This window comes from Dromiciops gliroides, chromosome 2 (assembly GCF_019393635.1).
Source record: "Dromiciops gliroides isolate mDroGli1 chromosome 2, mDroGli1.pri, whole genome shotgun sequence".
Taxonomy (NCBI): Eukaryota; Metazoa; Chordata; class Mammalia; order Microbiotheria; family Microbiotheriidae; genus Dromiciops; species Dromiciops gliroides.
Window position 1 is genome coordinate 306,927,612 of NC_057862.1, and position 21,838 is coordinate 306,949,449.

Genomic DNA, 21,838 nt, shown 5'->3' on the forward strand with positions numbered 1-21,838 from the left:
ATGGATTTAGATGTAGCATGTCCACATCCCATCTGCTCCTGAACCCACCACCCAAACTACCATACAGAGGAAAAACAGTCTATAATATTGTTGGTTCTGTTCCCAACATTATCAGAGATAGGCTCCACTGTTCATCTCTCCCATTCATTTCCTTTGTGCTAACTTGACAGAAACCTTGGGGACAGTAGCTTTATTTAAGAAGAGATAGTTAAAGTGGGTACCCAGTTCATCTCAGCCCCAAGAACTCTATGTCTATCTTCAGGTTGCCAAATGGCCTAAAAATGTAAAACTTCATGACATTGTTGCTGTATGAAAAGCAAAGGTTCTATGCTAGCCCTCTAAATTTAGGCCCTAAAATCCACCAAATTTAGTTTGTTGAAGAAATTAACTAAAGCTACCACTGTAGAGGGGCCAGCAGAGTTCAAATCTGGCCTTATACTTACTAGCTTTGTGACGTGAGAAAGTCACATAACTGTTTTGCCTCACTTTCTTTATTTGTAAAACTAGCCGGAGAAGGAAAGGGCAAATCAAATCACTTCAGTATCCTTGCCAAGAAAACCCCAAATGGGATCATGAAGAATCAGACACAACTGAAAAATGACTAAACAATAACCACTGTAGAGAGGATAAAATTATTGGGATAGTGTGATAGGCCTCTGCTGCCACCCTCTGGACAGTGAAACAAGCTCTTCTCTCCAAACTAAAGGATAGGAAGGAAATGGGAGGAAGCTCTTAAGTGGGTCAAATGGTGGAGAATTGTATGAGCTCATTAACAATATTCCCGGCTGATTTAGACACATTTCAGTGGTATGGCAGCTTCTAAGAGCTCAAAGACATCCCTTCAAACTGTAAGAAGAGGACTATTCTGTTCATTACAAATTTCATTTATAAACTTAAAAAAATCAGTCTTCCACCACAAATATGGGAACCCATGACATACAGCTGCTTCCAAAGACAACTTTTAGCTAATGTAAAAGAATCCATAAGTCTCCCTGGATACAATCTAAGGAGCCCGTGACTATTATTTAAGTCAAACATCAGCAGACTAGAATACACTTTGATGAGTCTGTGTTCTTCAACAGAACGAGAGCTCCTCGGAAGCAGGAGTAGTTGGTCCATTTTTTCTTTGTACCCTCAGTGTCCCTACACGATGGGAGTTTTACAAACGTCTGACTGAAAGGAGGATTAAGACAACGCTGCTCCTTCTTAGCTTTAAACTTCACAGCAAAAACAGGAGAGATTTAAAGGCAATTTACTGACCTAGTAAAGGAACACCACATACCAACCAAACACTGCACATATGTAGTTCTATCTGCTGAATCTAGAGCTCAAGTTACTGTCAAAACTTTTATGGCAAACCCAAATAATAACATTACTCCACTCTATGGAAAATAATAATGCTGGCTGCTTCAAACTGACATTCCTACCATGAAAAAAATGCCAGGGGAAAGACTCACAGAATCATAAGATTGTTAAAATTGGAAGGAACTACTCATTTAAAAAATGAGGAAACTGAGGGACAGAGGTTAAACTATTCGACAATACACAGCTGGTTAGCAGCAGATTGGGGACTATAACCCCGGTCTTCTGTCTCAAATAAATCTTTCCACTATATTATGATGCATTCCTCAATAGAATACTTGAAAAACAACAAAACAAATGAAAACAAAAACTTCATAAGCAGCATGTGAAAAAGTGGATATTTCCTCACACCAATTTAGCATAATACTATGTTGTTTAGATGAAAACTCTTGAAGCCTCCTTGGTGGTGGTTGGTCTGTTTGGGAATCATTCCAAACCTCAATTAAGCCATCCTGGGCTGGGAGCACAGACCAAGGCACATGGGTAGCAGTCATGCTTATAGAACCCGAGCTCCAAGCTCATGCCAAAACAACAAAACACAAAAGACAGTATAGAATAATACTGTTGACTCAGTAAGGTCACACTAGTTTTCTGCTTTTTCCCATTATATTTAGATGATAATGAATTTTTACATTCCTTCACAGTGTATAAAGCACTTTCATTTGCTTTGATCTTCAAAGTCAAATGCAAGATAGATAGCACACCCATTTTTAAAGAGGAGGAAACTGAGGCTGAAAAAGGTTAACTTGGAATTTTCCACACTGTGAGCTGTGACCCTGGGGCCCAAGTAATGGCCCATATTACTGGGTATTTTGGAGCATAACTCTCACATAAAGAGATCTACTTTTTAAGATGAAACAAATTTAAATCAAAGTTAACAAAAACAAGACTAATACAGGAAAATTGTTCCAAATAAAAGTGAGTACAATTCAGTGATTTTTTTAAAATGCAGTGATTATTTTAATCAGGTACGTGTAAATGAGGTCAAGTTGGCTTTGTGTCTGTCCAATCTGCTGCCATCCCAGGGAATATATGCTTATGAATTTTATCATCAGGATGCCTGCTATATGTAATACATATCTGTCTCCTTGTGAGGAAGGACTTGTGCTTACCAGTGTCTACTACTACTGGCACACAGTAGACATGCTTAATAAATGTGTCGATCAGAAGAATATGAAATGTATGTTACATTTAAGATTTGTTTGTATTGTTATTTTTAAAACTGTAATATGGGGGGGCAGGCGGGGAGGATGTTTGCAGGGAAGAATTAGGTCTAACTTGCTCAGGCTGAAAGTAGTCATTTACAGGCCTGATTCCACTGCTGACTGGCATGGAGGCTCTAACTCCCATTTCGGACCTGGGCTCCTCAGGTAGCTTGGTGCTTTCCCTGTATTTGCTGTTGGTACTAGTTTAATAACAACTGCTAACATTTATATAGTGCCTGCTATATGCCCACTGTGCTAAGTGCTTTACAAATATTATCCACACAGCAATCCTGGGAAGTAGGTGCTATTATTCCCAATTTACAGATGAGAAAATTGAGGCAATCAACAGTTAAGTGATTTGCCCAGGGCTCTCAGCTAGTAAGTGCCTGAGGCTGGATAAGAACTTGGGTCTTCCTGATTCCAGCCCTGCTACTCTATCCAATGTGCCACCCAGCTGCCCCAGAAGTGTAGACTTTTGATTGGCTTTTTAGCTCAGAACTCCCAGACTTAAGCCACGATAATGTAAACTCTGAAAAACTTCAGAAGAGTGATTATGAGGCACATTTCCCACCTCTTGGAAGAAATAAAATCAACTCAAGGCAAAGAATGAGACTGACACTTTCAGACATTGCCTGTTGATTTGGTACTTGTTATCAAGAGAGTACTTCTACTGGGGAAGGAGTCGGGGGATGGAGATAGTGATGAAAAATAAAAGGATACCAATGAAATACTTCTTTTAATAGAATAAAGATAGGAACAGAAGAAAGGGGACAAAGGGCAGTTTTGCTACGGTAATGTTAAATTTAACACAATTTTAAATGGTAACTAATACAAGCTCACAATTTCAAATACAACCCTCTTTTCCTTGTTTATTAAATGCTCATTTTTATTAAATTCATAATAAAAAATCATTTGAACAGAGTGTGTCAGAAGCTGCAACAATTTTTGGTTTTAAAAAAGTGGGGGTTTGGGGATGGGAGTTGATACATAAATTTGGAAACTTTGATAAGTGATTGCTGAAGGTGTCACACAAAACAAGTAGAAGCATCAAAAATAAGCTTCACTGAGCTGGTCAACTATAATTCTAGTACTTTTTCTACTATACTATGTGACCTTTTTAGTAGAAAGACTTTCTAGGAGGTCGGATTTATTGAAGGATAGCAACTTCTAAGTTGTCTGTATCCTACAGTATACAGAATGTGGCAGAGAGAAAACTGAAACGGCTGTGGACTGGGCAGTTGAAGGAGGAGATGAGGAAGAATGCTTCAGAGAATGAGCTTTAGGGTGAGGGATGGCTGAGGCCATCCAAACTTAGAATACAAAGATAGGACTACACAGGACTGCTTTTTTTCTTTCTTTCCTTTTTAATAAACTTTTAAATTTAGTTTTGAGCTCCAAATTCTATCCCTCCTCCCTCCCCATATAGGTTATACATATGCAACTATGTAAAACAAGGATTCCTTTTTCTAAAGCTCATACCTGTTAGTACAATAATTTAAGTCCTAACAGTTACCAAGCAGCTGCTAATTTGAATCACTATCATAAAGTTACTAGAAGGTAGGGACAGTTAAATGTTAAATGAATATACACTTAGCTTGTTAACATTTTTGTAAGATATGGAGGGTAGTTTAGTCTTTATTTTTTTTTAATCTGAAACTCTACAGCTAAATCTAACTTTATAACAATCACTTTAAAGAATGTCATTATGCTGCACTGTTTTATTTCTGCTCTACGGATATCATATTTTTTGCACTGAAAAAACTCAAGTTTGCATATTATTCATTTCTAGGATATCTAGTCCAGAATAAAATTTCAATATCTTTACAAAATTAAAGATTATTTTAGAAATGTATGGGAAAAATTTTTAAAAAAACTTTAATTTTGTAACACCTGACATTTCTCATAAATTTAGTTTTATTGCACACAGAAAAGACAAGATTAACATCAATACTTCCTGAAGGCAATTCATACAAAGTTGTTAGACCAGTTTGTATAAACATGGAAAGAAACCACGGAGGCTATATTTTTCATGTTACAGCTCTATAAGAGGGAATCTCTAAGGGAAAAATGAGAAATGAGATATATAGTTGGCAACACTAGCAAACTGCAACTCTTTCAAAAGTTTTCACCTACCCTTTTAACATTCACAATTCAATTGAACATATTCACATTCTCTTCAATAGATGACAGTGAATCACGCAGTATAACAGTGATTCAATACAAGTTGTGAAAACTAAGAGATACAAAAAGACAACATGCCCTGCAAAGTTCTCAATATCATTGTCTTTACTCCCTGATCTCTATCTAGTTGTCCATGTTTAAGTTCCATTCGTTCTTTACTCAAAAGCTGTACCCCTATAGTACACTGAAAATGTTTCTCTGGGAGGCTGACTTAAAAATAATAATTAAGTTAGAAATAAGAAAACTGAAGATAGTTTTTGGATCTGTGACTAGAGAGAGAATGCTTAACCAAAGGATAGAAGTGACCACAGAAGTTACATCAGGCAATTTTTTTTTTTTGGTGAGGCAATTGGGGTTAAGTGACTTGCCCAGGGTCACACAGCTAGTAAGTGTTAAGTGTCTGAGGCCAGATTTGAACTCAGGTACTCCTGATTCCAGGGCCGGTGCTCTATCCACTGCGCCATCTAGCTGCCCCTACATCAGGCAATTTTAATTGTGTAAGATTTAAAAGATTTGCACAATCAGTGAAATGAGCTTCTGAATAGGGAAAAAGAGGTTCACAGAATCATAGATTTAACATTAAAATTCCTTATAAATAATTTGGTTCAACCCCTTCATTTTATAGAATACGAAACTAAGGCTCAGAGATATTAAATGACTTGCCTAAGGGAATAAGTGGGAGAGTTAAGACTTGGGTTCTCCAAGTCCAAATCCAATACTCTTTCCACTGCCTATGAAATTTTTCCATCAAGTAGCTTTGATAAAGGTCAGTTACTCAAGAGATAAGAAACTGACATAAAGATATAAGACACAAAAGTCATTCCAATAAAACCTTAGGAGGGTATCGTGGGGGAACCGAATATGGAACCAAAGAATATGTGTAAAGTTTTCAAACCTAACAGCCAAAGCAGATTTATTTTGCTTGACTCTTGTTATACAGGAAGACATTTCTATTGGACAAATGGGAATGAGAACATGTAAGGGGGCAAAAAATACAACCTAAGAGAAACAAGGAAAGAGTATGGTAATATGAGACGGTAATATAACTGCATCAGTTCATGTAAGTCTTTCTAGTCTACACATTCCTAGTTCTGCCATCTGAGGAGCATTAATAAATCTAATCCTTCTTTCATACTCCAGCCCTTCAAATATTTGAGTTATCAAGTCCTAACTAACTCTTTTTCTCCAGGCTAAGTATCCTCAGTTCATTTAATAAATCTTTCTACAGTATGATCTTTCCAGTCTTTTTACCAACCCGATTACCTTTCTTTCTGGATATGTTCCAATGTCAAATTTTCTTCCTCAATGTGGCACCAGAACTGAATACAACACTCCAGATGTGGAGTCACTAACATTATAACCTCTTTTAACGTAGCCTAAGATTGCATCAAGTTTTTGGATGCTATGTCAAGTTGTTGACTCACTGAGCTTACTAAAACCTCTAGATCTTTTCCGTGGAAATTGTCTAGCTATACCTCCCTACCTATCCTATACTTGCCAACTTGACTTCTGAATCCAGCTGAATGACTGTGTCATTTACATATTTGATAAGCATGCCATCTAAGACTTGATCCAAGTCACTGATAAAAATGTTGAAGAGAGATGGTCAATTTAAGGCACTTTACTGGTGATTTCCCTCTAAGCTGACACTGATTCATTCATGGCTTTTGGGTCTGGTTATTTAACCAGTTCCAAATCCACCTAAGTACACAATTAAACTAATCCACAGTTTGTGTGTGTGTGTGTGTGTGTGTGTGTGTGTGTGTGTGTGTGTGTTTTGTCGGGGCAATGGGGGTTAAGTGACTTGCCCAGGGTCACAACAGCTAGTAAGTGTCAAGTGTCTGAGGCTGGATTTGAACTCAGGTACTCCTGAATCCAGGGCCAGTGCTCTAACCACTGCGCCACCTAGCTGCCCCCTAGCATCCCTTTTATCTTATCCAAAAGTAAAAAAAAGAAAGAAAATTAGAATGGCATAATCTATTTTAATGAAGTCATGCTGTCTCTATTTCACTATCAACGTTCAGAAATTTTTAGCTAGCCAGATGAAACAGCTCCTGAAGAACAAGATGTTAACAAATACTGAATAGTCTGTTCTATCCATCCAATCTAGGTTTTAAGGCAAAACCATACTTAAGCCACCCCAGCCAGCTTCTCATAGGAAATCCCACAACTTCACAAATAAAGAATCCAGTACGATTTCACTAGGTTGTGGCAACCCAAAGAAGCTCAATTCTTATTAGTTAAAGCTAAATACATTGCTTCCATCTACCTCTTCTGTCTAGATTAGGAGGACCTCTAAAATTTGTGTGGTCATTCTTGACAGTATTTTACTCCTAAAGTGAAAATTTGTGACTTATGCATGGCTTGATTCATTATGAATTAAGATTCTAGTCTTAATTCTATTCCTATTTCTGCTCCATTTTCTTAAATAAATTGTTGTTCATACTTTGCTTTCAAAGACAATCAATGAATGATATCATGGGGTGATGACTTGTGTATGAATTGGATTTAAATGCAACAGAGTTGGGATGACTTTGCACAACTCTGCCTCACTTAAATGCATTACGGTGCAAAGGGAGCATCTGTATTTCAGGTGGATGATTACATCTATCATAAGCCCTCATATCAAACTTATAGCCATCATTTTCTTATTCAAGTTGTGATTAACATGAAGATTCTCATCCAGAATATTTTCTGGACAACCCATAGAAGGTACAATTTGAATTAACAGCTTAAAATAAAACTCCAACTTCCCTCTGTCCAAAACTCCTTATTTTTATCCTCTACAACTAAAAACAGAACAGACTGATATAGGTCCTCCTCATACCTTTTCTGCATGAAGCTGACCAAAATGAAACAAATTTTACTGAGACTTACCAGGTTACAGAAGATCTAATGCTAGAGGTTATCAAACACACAAAATCTATTACTGTATTATCACTAAATATAACCTTTGCCCGCATCTCTACCTCGCCCCAAAGGTACCGGCTGGGTAGAAGAAACATATCATACCCAGTAAAAAGGGAAACAAGGGTTATGTTACTTGATATCAAATAAATACTTGGGGTGGGAAGGAAGAAGATTTTGAGGATAAGACAAAGGAGGTTTGGGGCAGAAAATGAAAGAATTAGTATTTTGATATTTGGGGGGTTTTGGTAGGAATAGGGAAAATGTCGTAGATGACAAAATTAGTAGAACCTCCATGTACACATAAAAGGGTAGACATTTCCTAGATAAATTGTACTAAGGCGGAATTACAGGGATTATCAGAATCCTCTGAAGTATCAAATTAGTCAACATCAACTTAATCCTTCTTTTTTCTTTTACTAAGAGATTTAAAAGCTTTCATCTTTGATTTGTGGCCAGGTTCCAAAATTTTGACATAGGCCAGGAGCAGATGCTTATCATCTGGCAATCAACCACTTCTAAATGGGGCAGTGATCCCAACTCAGTTTGTGCTCCTACCATGTGCCAGAAAACCCCAATTTTTCACCCCTTAACTGATACACTCTAATATTTGTGACAGTCCCCTCCCCCATCCATATCTCCCTTTAGACAGGGATTGGGACTGGACTTGTGATTTCACTGGGGCAAGGAACTTCCAAATAAGAACACTCCCTCCACCAATCCAGACCTATACTTTCTTTGTAACCTATAATCTTAAGAGTGTCACTTTGAGAGAGAGGTTAAATGACTTGCTCAGGGTTAGTATGGTTAGTATCACAGGTAGAACCTGAACCCCTATCTTCTTTGCTAGCTCTCAGATCTACTATGACAAACTGTCTTTTCTCTGGGGCAAGACTTCTACACCTCAAGTCCATGACCTTGGATTGTTCTTGTTTTTTTTAATTTTGATACATGTATTTCAATAACATTGATTTCCTTTGCGATGCTATGTATTTTATGCAATTAGAAACACTTTCAAAGGAGTCCACGATACAAAAAGGGTTAAGACCCGTGCTCTAAAGAGGACCTAGAAAATCCACTGTTAATCCCTCCTAAAAGAAAGGGGAAGAAGCTAACATAATGTACTTACCAATAATATAGTATAAGTGGAGCTGACACATAATTGCCACATGACTTAACTGCTTCCAATCTATCTTACTAAGACTTCAAATATCCATCCTATTACCAAATAATCCTATTCAATAACACTGTAATGTTCTTTCCCACTACTCCCTAGCTACCTAAGACTCTATTCATCCTCACCTTGCTCCAATTCCCTCAAAGATAGAGAAGGACAAAAGTCAGAACAATATGTTCACGACCTGCACATGGCTAGACACCCCAGGACTCTACTGCTGTGCTAAAATGAGGCTTACTCCTAATCAAGGAGTTCCTCCTCATTGACTACGGTTAAATACTTTGCTCTCTAGGGATGAACTAGGGGCTTTTCCTAGCCTCTCTACTTTTGGAAAGTTTGTTTTTGGGGAGAGAGAAGACAAATACTCTTGATTTCCATGGTCAACTTCATAACCTCAACAAGTCTGGAACATTTAATTGGGGGTGGGGGATCTAATTTTCCATATGAAAATATAGGGACCACAGAAGGTTATAGTAATTCATACCTGTGACCTTTACAGTCATAAATGGCAATCAGATTGAGACAGGAGCAAGTCTTCTCAATACCATGAAGGTAAAAACTGTTAGCTAAGAAGATTGGGGAGGAGCTCATGTATGCAATTGAAATAAAATGCTCCCCAAATTTTTGGCATAAATCTTAGGGAAGATGATTTTTTTTCCCCTATCTTGTTCCTCAGAAGTATTAGAACTGTACTAACACTGAAAATGAACATGAATACACCCACTAGTATATGCCTTTCTAAAATTCTAGCCATTTACTCTGTAATTATTTTTTAAAGACAAGAGAACAAATTTTATAAAATGTTATCAGAAGAATATTCCCCCAAATGAGCAGGTCAGAAAAATACCTAAGGTGTTCCCAATACAGCACCAAACCACAACAGAGAAGAAATCACCAGCACCAAGGAAATCCCCAACATTGATGCATCAAATTCCCTGTTACCAGGGTCCCCTCAACTGAAGTAAACAATTAACGCTCAGTACAGTGACAAAATAAAGAAGCTGAATGTACATTTCCCAACTATTGCAATAGGAGTAACTAAAGATCTAATTACACAGTTCTGGTTAATTTGCTGTCTTTAAACAAATTTCCTACCAAGGTACTATGAATTACCTCACTAGTGATGCTCATTAAAAACAATCAACCTGCAGTACAAAAATATTTATAGCAGCTCTTTCTGTGATGACAAAGAACTGGAAACTGAGGGTGTGCCCAACAAGTGGGGAATGGCTGAACAAGTTATAATACATGAATGTGATGGAATACTACTGTGTTGTAAGAAATGATAAAGGGAAAGTTTTAGAGAAACCTGGGAACATTTGTATTAACTGATGGAGAGTGAGTAGTACCAAGAGAATAGTTTATTGTAAAGACAAGTAACTTTGAAAGACTTACACAATCTGATCAACACAATGCCTCACCACAATTCCAGGACTCATGATAAATAAAACATATTACCTACTGCCTGTTAGAAGTGATGGACTTGGGGCAGCTAGGTGGCACAGTGGATAAAGCACCAGCCCTGGATTCAGGAGTACCTGAGTTCAAATCCAGCCTCAGACGCTTAACACTTACTAGCTGTGTGACCCTGGGCAAGTCACTTAACCCCAATTGCCCTGCCCCCCCCCCAAAAGAAGTGATGGACTCAGAATGCAGACTGAGATACTTTTTCAGACATAGTCAATGCATTATTTTGTTTGGAGACTTAAGTGGTAGTTTTTAAGGTATTGGACTGCAAGTGTTAACATGTTTGCTTGACTATAAGTTTGCAATGAAGCACTTGTTTTTGTTTATTCAGTTGGTGGAGGAGGCAAGAAGATGGGAAGGCTAGAAGGGAGGTCTTCCCTTGAAAACAATTTAATTAAAAAAAAAAAAAAAACAATCTCCTTGGGGGCAGCTAGGTGGTGCAGTGGATAAAGCACCGGATTTGGATTCAGGAGTACCTGAGTTCAAATCCGGCCTCAAACACTTGAAACTTACTAGCTGTGTGACCCTGGGCAAGTCACTTAACCCTCATTGCCCCACTTAAAAAAAAAATTAATCTCTTCAATGTGCAAGCTTCTCCCCTTTTATACATAGAGTAGACTTCTAGACAGCATTCCTGTTTTTCTATTATCCTTGATTTTAGGTCTCAAAACACCTGATCCTTCTATTAAGTTGCAAAGCTCCTTTAACTAAAGTCCTCCCTTCCTATAAAGAGTAGGAGAGGAGAGATTTTCCCAATCAAACAAATACTAAACAGAGATCACTTCTATCAAGCATGCAATTGAGATAATCATGTCTTTAGAAAGTTAGCTCCTAGGGGCAGCTAGGTGGTGCAGTGGATAAAGCACTGGCCCTGGATTCAGGAGTACATGAGTTCAAATCTGGCCTCAGACACTTAACACTTACTAGCTGTGTGACCCTGGGCAAGTCACTTAACCCCAATTGCCTCACCAAAAAAAAGAAAAGAAAAGAAAAGAAAAGAAAAGAAAAGAAAAGAAAAGAAAAGAAAAGTTAGCTCCTTAGGGGCAGCTAGGTGGTACAGTAGATAAAGTACCAGTCCTGGATTCAGGAGGACCTGAGTTCAAATCCAGTCTCAGACACTTAACAACACTTACTAGCTGTGTGACCTTGGGCAAGTCATTTAGTCCTCATTGCCCCATGCAGCCCCCCCCCTCCCCAAAAGGGAAAGGAAAAAAAGTAAGTTAGCTCCTTGAACGTGATTTAAAATGGTGTTAAGGGGCAGCTAGATGGCGCAGTGGAATCAGGAGTACCTGAGTTCAAATCCGGCCTCAGACACTTAACACTTACTAGCTGTGTGACCCTGGGCAAGTCACTTAACCCCAATTGCCTCACTAAAATAAATAAATAAATAAATAAATAAACAAATAAATAAATAAATAAAATAAAATAAAATAAAATGGTGTTAAGCTCAGTCAAATCTCTCTTTGTGGTCTCCTATAGAAGTGACGAAGGCCAGAAGATGCTACCGAAAAGGCCCAAGAAAGCAGAAATTCAAATTCTTTGGATTAAAAAAAAAAAAAAGGGCACCATCTGGGGCAGCTAGGTGGTACAGTGGATAGAGTACCAAACCTGGAGTCAGGAACTTCCTTAGTTCAAATCTGACCACAGACACTAGCTGTGTGACCCTGAGCAAGTTACTTAACCCTGATTGCCCCAGCAACATCTGAGAAATAATCAGTTTGTGAGGATCACTGGAAGCATACTGCATTTACTTTGATTCATTGGCAGTCATGCAGTGAGTCTTTCATGGTATGTCAAGCCTATTTTATTAACGGAAACCAAGAGGACACAAATGTGCAAGAGTCCTGCAATATTTCAATACCCTGACAGCACACCAACAAAGCTTTTATATCTAATTTTAGGCCAACTGGCCTTTTACCAAGAATGGATTTCAATTATAATCTCAGAGTTGCAAATCAGTTACAATTTCAAGCCACCCATTGTAACAAGGCTATTTCCAGAGTTTTATATTAATAAAAAAGAATTGTAATTCAGTGGCATTGGGGAAGGAAGAGGCAGAGATGTTAATTTAGAACTAATGATGGGAACACAAACTTAATGGATGATTTCTTCTGGGGAAATAAGTTTAAATTGAAACATTCCTTCGTGTGTATAAAGCATTGACATTAAGTGCTAGGGATACAAAAAGTTCTAGCCCCTCAAAAGCTTCCATTTTACTGCAAAAAACTGAGCAAACTATAGTAGGACAAATTTCTTCTAAAGTTTTATCTATCCTTGGTCTCCATTAAGCCTAGCTCAAGTAGTCTGACTCTGATTAGTCATTTTCTTTTCTTTCTTTCTTTTTTTTTTGGTGAGGCAATTGGGATTAAGTGACTTGCCCAGGGTCACACAGCTAGTAAGTGTTAAGCGTCTGAGGCCAGATTTGAACTAAGGTCCTCCTGAATCCAGGACCAGTGCTCTATCCACTGCACCACCTAGCTGCCCCTCTGATTAGTCATTTGAAACTTTGTGGAAGTCTCCTAGTAGGTTGTACTACTTTATCTACCCTGTGCCAATTACGCCTGACACTTCAGGGTCTGGCCCATGCAACTATAGCAAACAATTTATGAACAGAGTAGCTGGCAGGGCATATGGAGGGAGGGAGCCCAGAGTCTAAAGTCAGAAGTGAAGGTATTTCTTCCAAGTATGCTTGCCCCTTTATCTCCCATGGTCAGCATAGTATTATGGAGTCAGAGAATCTGGATTAAGATCCTAGCTTATTATTTCCTACCTCTATGACCATGGATAGATTCAACACAGCACCCCACCCCACAGCATCAATTTCTTCATCTGTGGAATGAAGGAATTGGACTGTATGGCTTCAGAGGACCCTCCCAGATATAAATTCATAATGATGATGCCTTGTTCTCCCTGAATCTCAATTAGTTCCTCGTTCAACATACTTGAAGTCCTCAGGTTAGAAGGGACAAGAAAAGGGAGAGATGGCTCAGATGGACACTAAGTATGACAGGAACATACAGCCTCAAAAAGGTATAATTGACACTCTCAAGGGCATTCTTACCCAACACCTAAACCCCCTCCAGGAATGGAAGCAAAAAATTGCCTGCTTTAGGGTCACATACACTTGAGACTCCCTCCCCCAGAGTCAAGGAAGATGACTCTCAAAACAAAGTTCTATGAAAGCAGAAATCTTGTGACCAGGGCTATGCTAGGATTGACTCAGGCCTCCTCAAACCATGGATACCTATTTCAGACTTTGAGCAAGGAGAGGTAAACACACAATAGTAATAATACTGAATTTGGAGTCAGAGTATGATAGAGGGGAAATAGTGCTAAATTTGGAGTCAGAGAACTTAGGTTCAACTCTCGGCTCTGATTTTTACTGTCTGTGGGACTCTGGGTAAGTCATTTAACCTCTCTCAACTTTTTCTTTCACTTATTTCTCATTTAAAAGGGTTGGACGGGGCAGCTAGGTGGCGCAGTGGATAGAGCACCGGCCCTGGAGTCAGGAGGACCTGAGTTCAAATCTGGCCTCAGACACTTAACACTTACTAGCTGTGTGACCCTGGGCAAGTCACTTAACCCCAGTTGCCTCACTAAAAAAAGGAAAAAAAAAAGGGTTGGGGTAGATGACCTCTTGAGACACATACATATACATCCCTGATTTAGGTTCTTCCACTTATTACATGTTTATCTATTCCATCTCTGGGTCAGAATTCTATGTCTGTGAAAAAAAATGCTAAGGTCTCACACCTCAGCTTTCAATACCATATCCACTGCCTTTTAAGAACGAGTTCAAAAATCTTCTCCCAAGAAACCTTTTTAGATTAACCTCAATCACTGACTTTCACTATAACTCAAATTTTTTGCATGTTATTTTGCCCTTGTAGTTATTATATTCAAATACTTTGCTATGTCTCTCCCAACTTAATTACAATTTCCTTTAGAGACTACATCTATTACATGTCCTTGTAAAAATATGAGATTATATATTCCAAAGGCATGAAATATTGAGGTAAATAACTCAGATACTCTTTTTTTTATATCCCTAGGTCTTGACCCTTGGGAATTATCTCTATCAGTCACAAGAATTTGTATAGTACCAGGAAATGCCACTGAGCTGCCTGCTGATCTCTTTAGGGCTCAGCTCTGATGGTGCCTACTCCATGAAACCTCCCCAGACTTCCTAGATTAAATGGTATCTTCCCTCTCCTTCACTTTCTACTTTGTATCCTACTTATCTGTGCAAAGGAAAGGTCCCTAAAGAGAAACTATTTTTCATCATTTTTATCTCCTCAGCACTTATGTAGCACACTACCACATACACACGTTTAATTTTGTTAAAAGTTCATCCACAATTCCACAACTTCTCTCGTAGGTAGTAAAAGTACTATTATCTCTAACTAACTCCTTTACTGCTAAACCAAGTTTCCCTCAACTTCTCAATTTCTGACTCTCAAAAAGGTCAGGGGCCCTGCCCACAGTCACTCAAAAAGTGTTGGACCTAGGACTTGAACCCAGGGCTCCTTCTACTACAGTATAGAAAAAAAAAGGAAAAAGATTTAAGAAACCCTAAAACCCAAGCCAGTTTCAGTTTTATTTTTACCAGAAAGGAAATATGATAATATTATTATACTTTTTGAGACAGTGAGAAAAGGACAAAATGGCAAGTCTTTCTTCCTCCTACCTCCCAATCCACTTAGGCTAGAAGGGGAAAAAAAAGTTTCAATACAAAGGAAAAAAGTTCTCTAAAGACTTAGGCAAGGCTTCAGCATATCTAAAAAGCATAAGCCAAGACAGAAGGATCTTCAAAGACAATGGAAAATCTGACTGAGAAACCTGCTTAGATGAAACTACCACCAAAGCTATCTTATGTTATGGGAAGGGAAAGATTCACAAGGAAGACTACAGGTTTTATCTACCTAGTCTGCAATCATCACTTCAACAAGAGATGAGCAAGATGGTTTTGTTGCAAATTTGTACAGCTTCAAATATCCTACCACTCAAACATTTGCCAAGCACTCACTGGACACAGAGTATTATGCTAGGCACTGTAATGTATACCCAACAGCTCAAAGAAATAAGACCTCTAGAGATAAGGGTCCAAGCAGGGAAAGCCTCAACCTACTGTGAACTCTGTCCTAAATGGTATGCTAATTAGGCACTCCCATTAACCTGGGAGTATGTCCAGAGCAAGCTGTGTCTCTTAAATTAAGTTGCTGCTACAATGAGAAGTCTGTAAAAGAGTGGAAATTCAAAGGAGGCGAATGTTCAGTGGGTTCACAGTGCCCAAAAAACATCATACTACACACACACATTGTTTGTTGGGACTAATATTGTGGAACATTAGCCGTAGCTTTTAAAGGTTTAAGAGGAGTATTCTTCTACTCTCCACCCAATACAACCCTCTTCTTTGCCTCTTCCTCCCTCTTGTTCCTTTCACTTTGCTTTTTCCCTCTATTTTTTTTCAGGGCAATGAGGATTAAGTGACTTGCCCAGGGTCACACAGCTACTAAGTGTCTGAGGCCAAATTTGAACTCGGGTCCTCCTGAATCCAGGGACAGTGCTTTATGCACTGCAACACTTAGCTGTCTTCTTTCCCTCCAATTTTTCCCTCTCCCTTGGTTTTTCTTAGAATTGCTCTTGATATCCACAAATACTGCTGAAACACATTCAAATCCCCAATTGTAATCTGGTATTTTGCCAATACCAGATAACTGAGTTTACAAGGAAGGACTATAAGAGCATTTGCCCATGACCAGTATGTCTACAGTTATGTTGCATTACTCTCATTTTTAATGGTATTTTAAAAATAAATACTTTTCATCTATTTTCTCATCTCCACTTATGTTCTACTTTAATACCTTACTATGGTGGGAATTTTCAAAGACTGTATTAGTAAAGTTCAACTCCAGCAGGACCTACACTAAGGAAAGTACAGGTGAAGAAATATTGAAATATCTTCTTTTATTTACCATCTGGATATCACTCCCACCAACACTGCTAGCTGGATCATGACTGCTTCAGGTACCAATTAGAATAACATAAGGTGTTATCACATCTGAGCATCATTCGTACTCTCAGAAGGACGGTGAAAAAAGATGGAAATATCTGGAATGATGTACTATACAAATCAGTATTTTCTCCTTATCTAGACAATCGTGCAATTATTGACCAATGAATTCTATTTGCAAGGCACAAAAACAGGCTTTAATTTATTCAAAACAATATAGTTCAATCACTGCACTGACTAACCAAGGCTTGACTAAAAACATCAGAAAGACTCACAAAATGAATGTTTTCAGCTTCAAACAATGCTCTGTTGGGTAATTTCAGTTTCTGTCACAGAAGATTTTGAGTTAGTCATTTTAGTTACAAACTGAACTCTGGAAGAAAATTTTAAGCTGTAAAAGCAAATGGAATAAAAAATGGATTATGTTTCAAGATTTACAAAGTATTCTTACAGGTTTTCAAACTCTGGGCATGAGTAAGAGAGAATTATTGCTTTTTCCTCTATTATATTTTGGACCCAGTTATAAAGCCTTGAGGTAAACAAAAGCCTAGTTCGATATATGTGAGAAATAGCAACGGCAGATAAAATGATTCAGGTTAAAAATCTGACTCTCCAGGCAATTTATCAGAATAGGACTCAATCTGATTATGCACTACAACTGTAGATGTCTAGAATAGTCTCTGATTATCATTATTTCCCTAATAGTGTAGGGAAACTTTAACTTAATAAAAGTGGTTCAATCCAAAGGAAACTAAAATTTTATTTAGAAAGGATATCTGTATTCCATTTAACTGCTTATGTTCAGTTTTTTATGACTCTTAATTGTAGCATTCAATATATACTATTCCATGCTGGCTTTTTTTCCCTGCAAACAAAACCTGTAAGAATGAGCCAGTAACTTTTAAAGTAATTTTATTATAAGCTAAGTAGAATAACTAGAGCACTACCAGGATTGTGGAATGCTGCTTGCACTAAAGATCTATTAAAGCATCTTAGAGAATGGAGGACCTGACTCTGAATTCTTGAAGGCTGTACCAGAAGCTACACATGTTCTAACAGTTGCTACCCAGTAAGACAGACTGCATGACTGTTATCTGAGGCTAAACCTAGCTCCTTCCCAGGTTGGATGCAAATAGATGCATTTTTTAACCACAGCAGCATTTATGGGCCATGATGTATGATGCAAATCCTTGAAGTACTGAAAATCCATTCATTTAAGGTTCCTTTTGCTCCTTATACAAAGTTCATCTGAAATACACACATTGGTGGGTCAACTTTATAAGGTGGGTTGCCATAGTTCTAGATTTTAATTGGCTATAGCTTTTTGCCTTGCTAGGCTATTTTTCTGTTGCTTCCTTTTCTAGCCAGTTTATACTTGTGTCATCTACAAAGCAGCTATCAGAAGTTCAAACTTACAACAGTACATTATACTGCTGGACTAAAGTTAAATTAAAAAAAAACAACCCCTAAGTATTAATCTGTCAAATATTCAACATAAATGAAAACATCAAATGCAAAATACAAGCAATCGCTTTCTTTCCGTTTCCAGAATATTTCTATTCACCCCCTATTAACTTCATGATTAACTTCAATGATTCTTACCATTAAAATCATGTGGGGGCAGCTAGGTAGCACAGTGGATAGAACACTGGCCCTGGATTCAGGAGGACCTGAGTTCAAATCCGACCTCAGACACTTGACACTTACTAGCTGTGTGACCCTGGGCAAGTCACTTAACCCTCATTGCCATGGGGGGGAAAAAAACAAAACTTAAAAATCAGTTGTATGCTGCTTCAATATATGCTTGAAATTATTTCTTGTCCCAGATACAGTAGCAAATCTGGATTAATTTGTTATGAGTTTATTAGAATTTTCCTAGGAACTTTTAACCTTTAGACAAAGAATGCAAGGTATTTCTCAAGGTGGATACTTACCTCTAAATATGACTTTTTTAAAAAAAATCTCTTACTTTAGGGGTACCTAGCCAATCACACAAAAAATAATTTTAACATTCCTCAGAAGAAACAAACATATACAATCAAATATCAGATATCAAAGAGAAACAATTCTCAAAAGCCTTCTAATACCCAAGAAAGGCAAAGACTTTATACTTTGCTGTGCTATGACTAAATTCTAGAAAAGGCGTCTTAAGTCAAACTGTATTTGCTTGGGGTGTGAATGTGTGTGGGGAGGGGGAGGTGTCAGCTGGACATTTAGATATTTAGATAAGTCAATTAACTGGTAGTCTCACATTCTATTCCAAACTACCAAGTCTTTGAATAGTCTTGTCTAATTTCTGGACTCTCCTTTGTCCCTCAGGTATCTCATTCATCTTAAACTCTTCCAACCATAAAATATTTCAAGTATTTCATTGATTTTGCCCTAATTCCTATCTATACTGCATTTGTTGCTAAGACTATTCATGCTACACATTTTGCCAATCATACTACAGTTAAATAGACTGCAAGAGGGAGGGAGTGGGGCAGCTAGGTGTTGAAGTGGATAGAGCACAGGTCCTGGAGTCAGGAGTACCTGAGTTCAAATCTGGGCTCAGACACTTAACACTTACTAGCTGTGTGACCCTGGGGAAGTCACTTAACCCCAATTGCCTCACTTAAAAAAAAAACAACACAGGGAGGGAGTGTTCTAAAAAAGGAGATGTTTGCAACCTATAAAAAAGTTTTAAGGTAGTTGGGTGATATACCTGGAAACAAATTTAAGAACCAACTTCTTTCACCAATGAGCAGAAAGAAATTTAAACTAATCTTGCTGAACCAAGTTATCTTATTCAAATAATAGAAAAATTACAGCAGTGAAGTGACTTTGATTGCCTTCAAAGCATGTAAAAAGTTTAACCCAATGTATTTAAGGAAACAAATAGGCTGAAATACACTGTTGCCTAAGCTGTGAAGACTAAGTGAACCTACAAGCCAAATGGAGTTGTAACCCTTCACAATGAAAACAACTCTGAAACCAAAAGATTTCTTAAAATATTGCTTAAGGCCCATCAGTTAAAAGTAAATTCCAATTACCAGGAAACACTATCCTTACCATTAACTGAATGGGTCTTTATTGAAGGAACCCAACAAATGGATAATTTACTTTCTTACTCACCCTGAAATCATCATTTTGTGTAGGAATTACTTAAAAACCATTAACTAATCTTAAATATTTAATGAGATACAAAGATGAAGTGGAATTAAACTAGTAAACAACAAACAGTGACCTCGTTACCTAATATTGCCAGTTCCTCTACCCCTGTCCCCAATTTCTCTTTTACAAAGAAAGAAAAAGAAACAAAAAAGAAATGCATGACAGTCCAAAGTACTTTATCAGGACCAAATTTCAGAAGCTTCATTTTAACATGATCATAGATTTTTGCAAAAATTAAGAACAAAGTTTAACACAGATATTTGTAGGCCTCGGGTCCTTTAGTATGTTCCTACTTCATAGGAAATCACAGAGAAGGGGAAATGGGGACACAAGACAGAATGGCTAGTGGATACTGACAACACTAGAATAGTGCCGGGAACCAGAACTTTTAATTCCTGCTCTGAAACTAACTTTCCATATGGCCTTGGTCAAGCTACTATTCAAAAAATGTTGATACATATAACACTGAATATGTATATAAAACTATGCAACATATTTCAAAGAATTATCACCTCTGCCCCTTGCAAAAGTTTTTACAACTAAGAAAGGAATGACACTGAAGAAACCTTTCCAAATTGTGCTCTGAAAAAAATGATGCCAGCTTTTAAATCAAGCACCTATCTGTTCTCCCAGAAAAACTCAATAACTTCCTTTTTCCTATCAAAATTCATGAAGTAAACGTTCAAAAATCACTTAAACCTGTACTGACTCTGTTTAAAACAAGAGCATTAAGTTCACTACATCCATTCTCTTACCAATGCCAGACCCAAAGTCCACAGGAATGGTTTTAGTAGGACCCATTTGTACTGTATTTTCATTGGACACAATGTCTAACAAAAACCCCGGTCCCTTTAAAAACACATTCGCCAATCCCTTCCCCCCCCCCCTTTCTTTTTACCACCTAGGAGTTCCTGCGAAGCAGCTGGAAGCAGCACCTCAAAGCTTCGCAAAGTGGGGTGGGGAAGCCTTCCCCCAAACACTGTGGCAACTTCAGCCCCCGTCAGGTACCCCAGATCGGAAGCCCCCCTGCAGGAGATGGGGAGGCAGGGGAACCTCAGTCAGCTTACTCCTTATAGCCCCGTCCCAACTTCACTTTCCTCACAGGTCTCATCAAAATGGCCTCCCCATCTGGGCTCCCGAGGCTTCAGAGCGTGAAGGGAGAAGAGGAGGAGATGGGGAGAGAGGCGAGGAAAATAGGAGGCAGGGAGGCGCTCCCCCCCATCCCCGGGGGACCGTCGGGGCCCCATTCCCGGGGCCGACCGAGTCCTGGGTACCGAGTGAGACAAGGAGGGGGCCCAGGTCGGTGGGGCAGGAAATGGGGAGGGGGGTCGGCGCCCCGGACGGGCCGGAAGGAGGGAGGCGGTGGACGCCGGGGCAGCCGGGGCCGGGGAGAGGCCCACGCCGGGGGCCCCACCCAGAGGCGGCCCCCGGGGCCGGGCGAGTCCTCTCCGGCCGGGCTCTCCACAGCCGGCCATGCGGTGCGAGGAAGGCTAGGCCGGCTCTCGCAGGGGGAGTCTCAGTGCAGGGCGGGCCGGGGGGGGAGTGGAGGGGAGGGTCCCGGGATCCCCGGGCGCGGCGCGGCGCGGCGCAGCGCTCACCCGCGGGCCGCTTCCAGGCTCTTGATGAGCTTCTTGATCTTCCAGATCTCTACGTTCCTGTCGGCAGCGCTGGGATCGTCAGCCATCTTCTCGCCTCCTCCTCCCTACAGCGGCCCGGCGGGGCCCGGAGACACCAAAACCACAGAGTTAGCGCCGCCGCCGGGGCAGAGCGGCCCCCTTCCCCGCTGCCCCCGAGCGGCCCTCTTCTCCCCCCGGGTCCCCCCCCCAAAGCCGCCTGTACCCCGTGGCCCCAGTCACTCGGGTTCCTCCCCCCGCCACCTCCCCCAGCTCTCACCTAAGGGCCCAGTCCCGGGTGGCAGCGGCTCCTCCCCGGCGGCGGCGGCTCCGCGGCGGCGGCGGCAGCGGCGGCGGCTCTGACGTAGGACACCGGCTCCCTCTCTCCAGGCAGCTGCATGTGTTGCAATCCGCTCACATGGGGCCTGTGACATCACTTCCGCAGCCAGGGGCTGGGTGCGGAGGGGGGGGCAGCGGCTAGAGAAAAGGGGGAGGGGTGGGAGGAACTCGGTCCGCGCTGCTGCTCTCCATTGGCTCATCCTGCAGCCGATAACAACGGGCCTGGTGATTGGTCGCAGTCGAGGCCGCGCTGCCTTGTGAGGTAGAGCTGGAGGGTTGAGGCCAGCGGAGAGAACTACCACCTCTTCCGGGGCGTGGAAGACGGTAGTGAAAAAGAACTTGTCTCTGAGACTCTCGCGAGCTTTCGATCAGTGCCGCGTCAGGACTGTGAGGAGTGGGTACTTAGAGAGGGCAATGCATG

The 21,838-nt window shown here is 39.9% G+C and overlaps 1 protein-coding gene across 1 annotated transcript in view; it reads right to left on the reverse strand.

Moving 5' to 3' along the window:
• Positions 1-21,496, reverse strand: part of ETF1 (eukaryotic translation termination factor 1) — a 40,700-nt gene extending 19,204 nt beyond the window's left edge. The window contains exons 1-2 of the mRNA XM_043983716.1: positions 21,359-21,496; positions 21,064-21,167 (exon numbers count right to left, since the gene is read on the reverse strand). Coding sequence (XP_043839651.1) covers positions 21,064-21,149 — 86 coding nt within the window. The 5' untranslated portion in view covers positions 21,150-21,167; positions 21,359-21,496. The remainder of the gene's footprint in view (positions 1-21,063; positions 21,168-21,358) is intronic.
• Between the last annotated feature and the right edge of the window lie 342 nt (positions 21,497-21,838).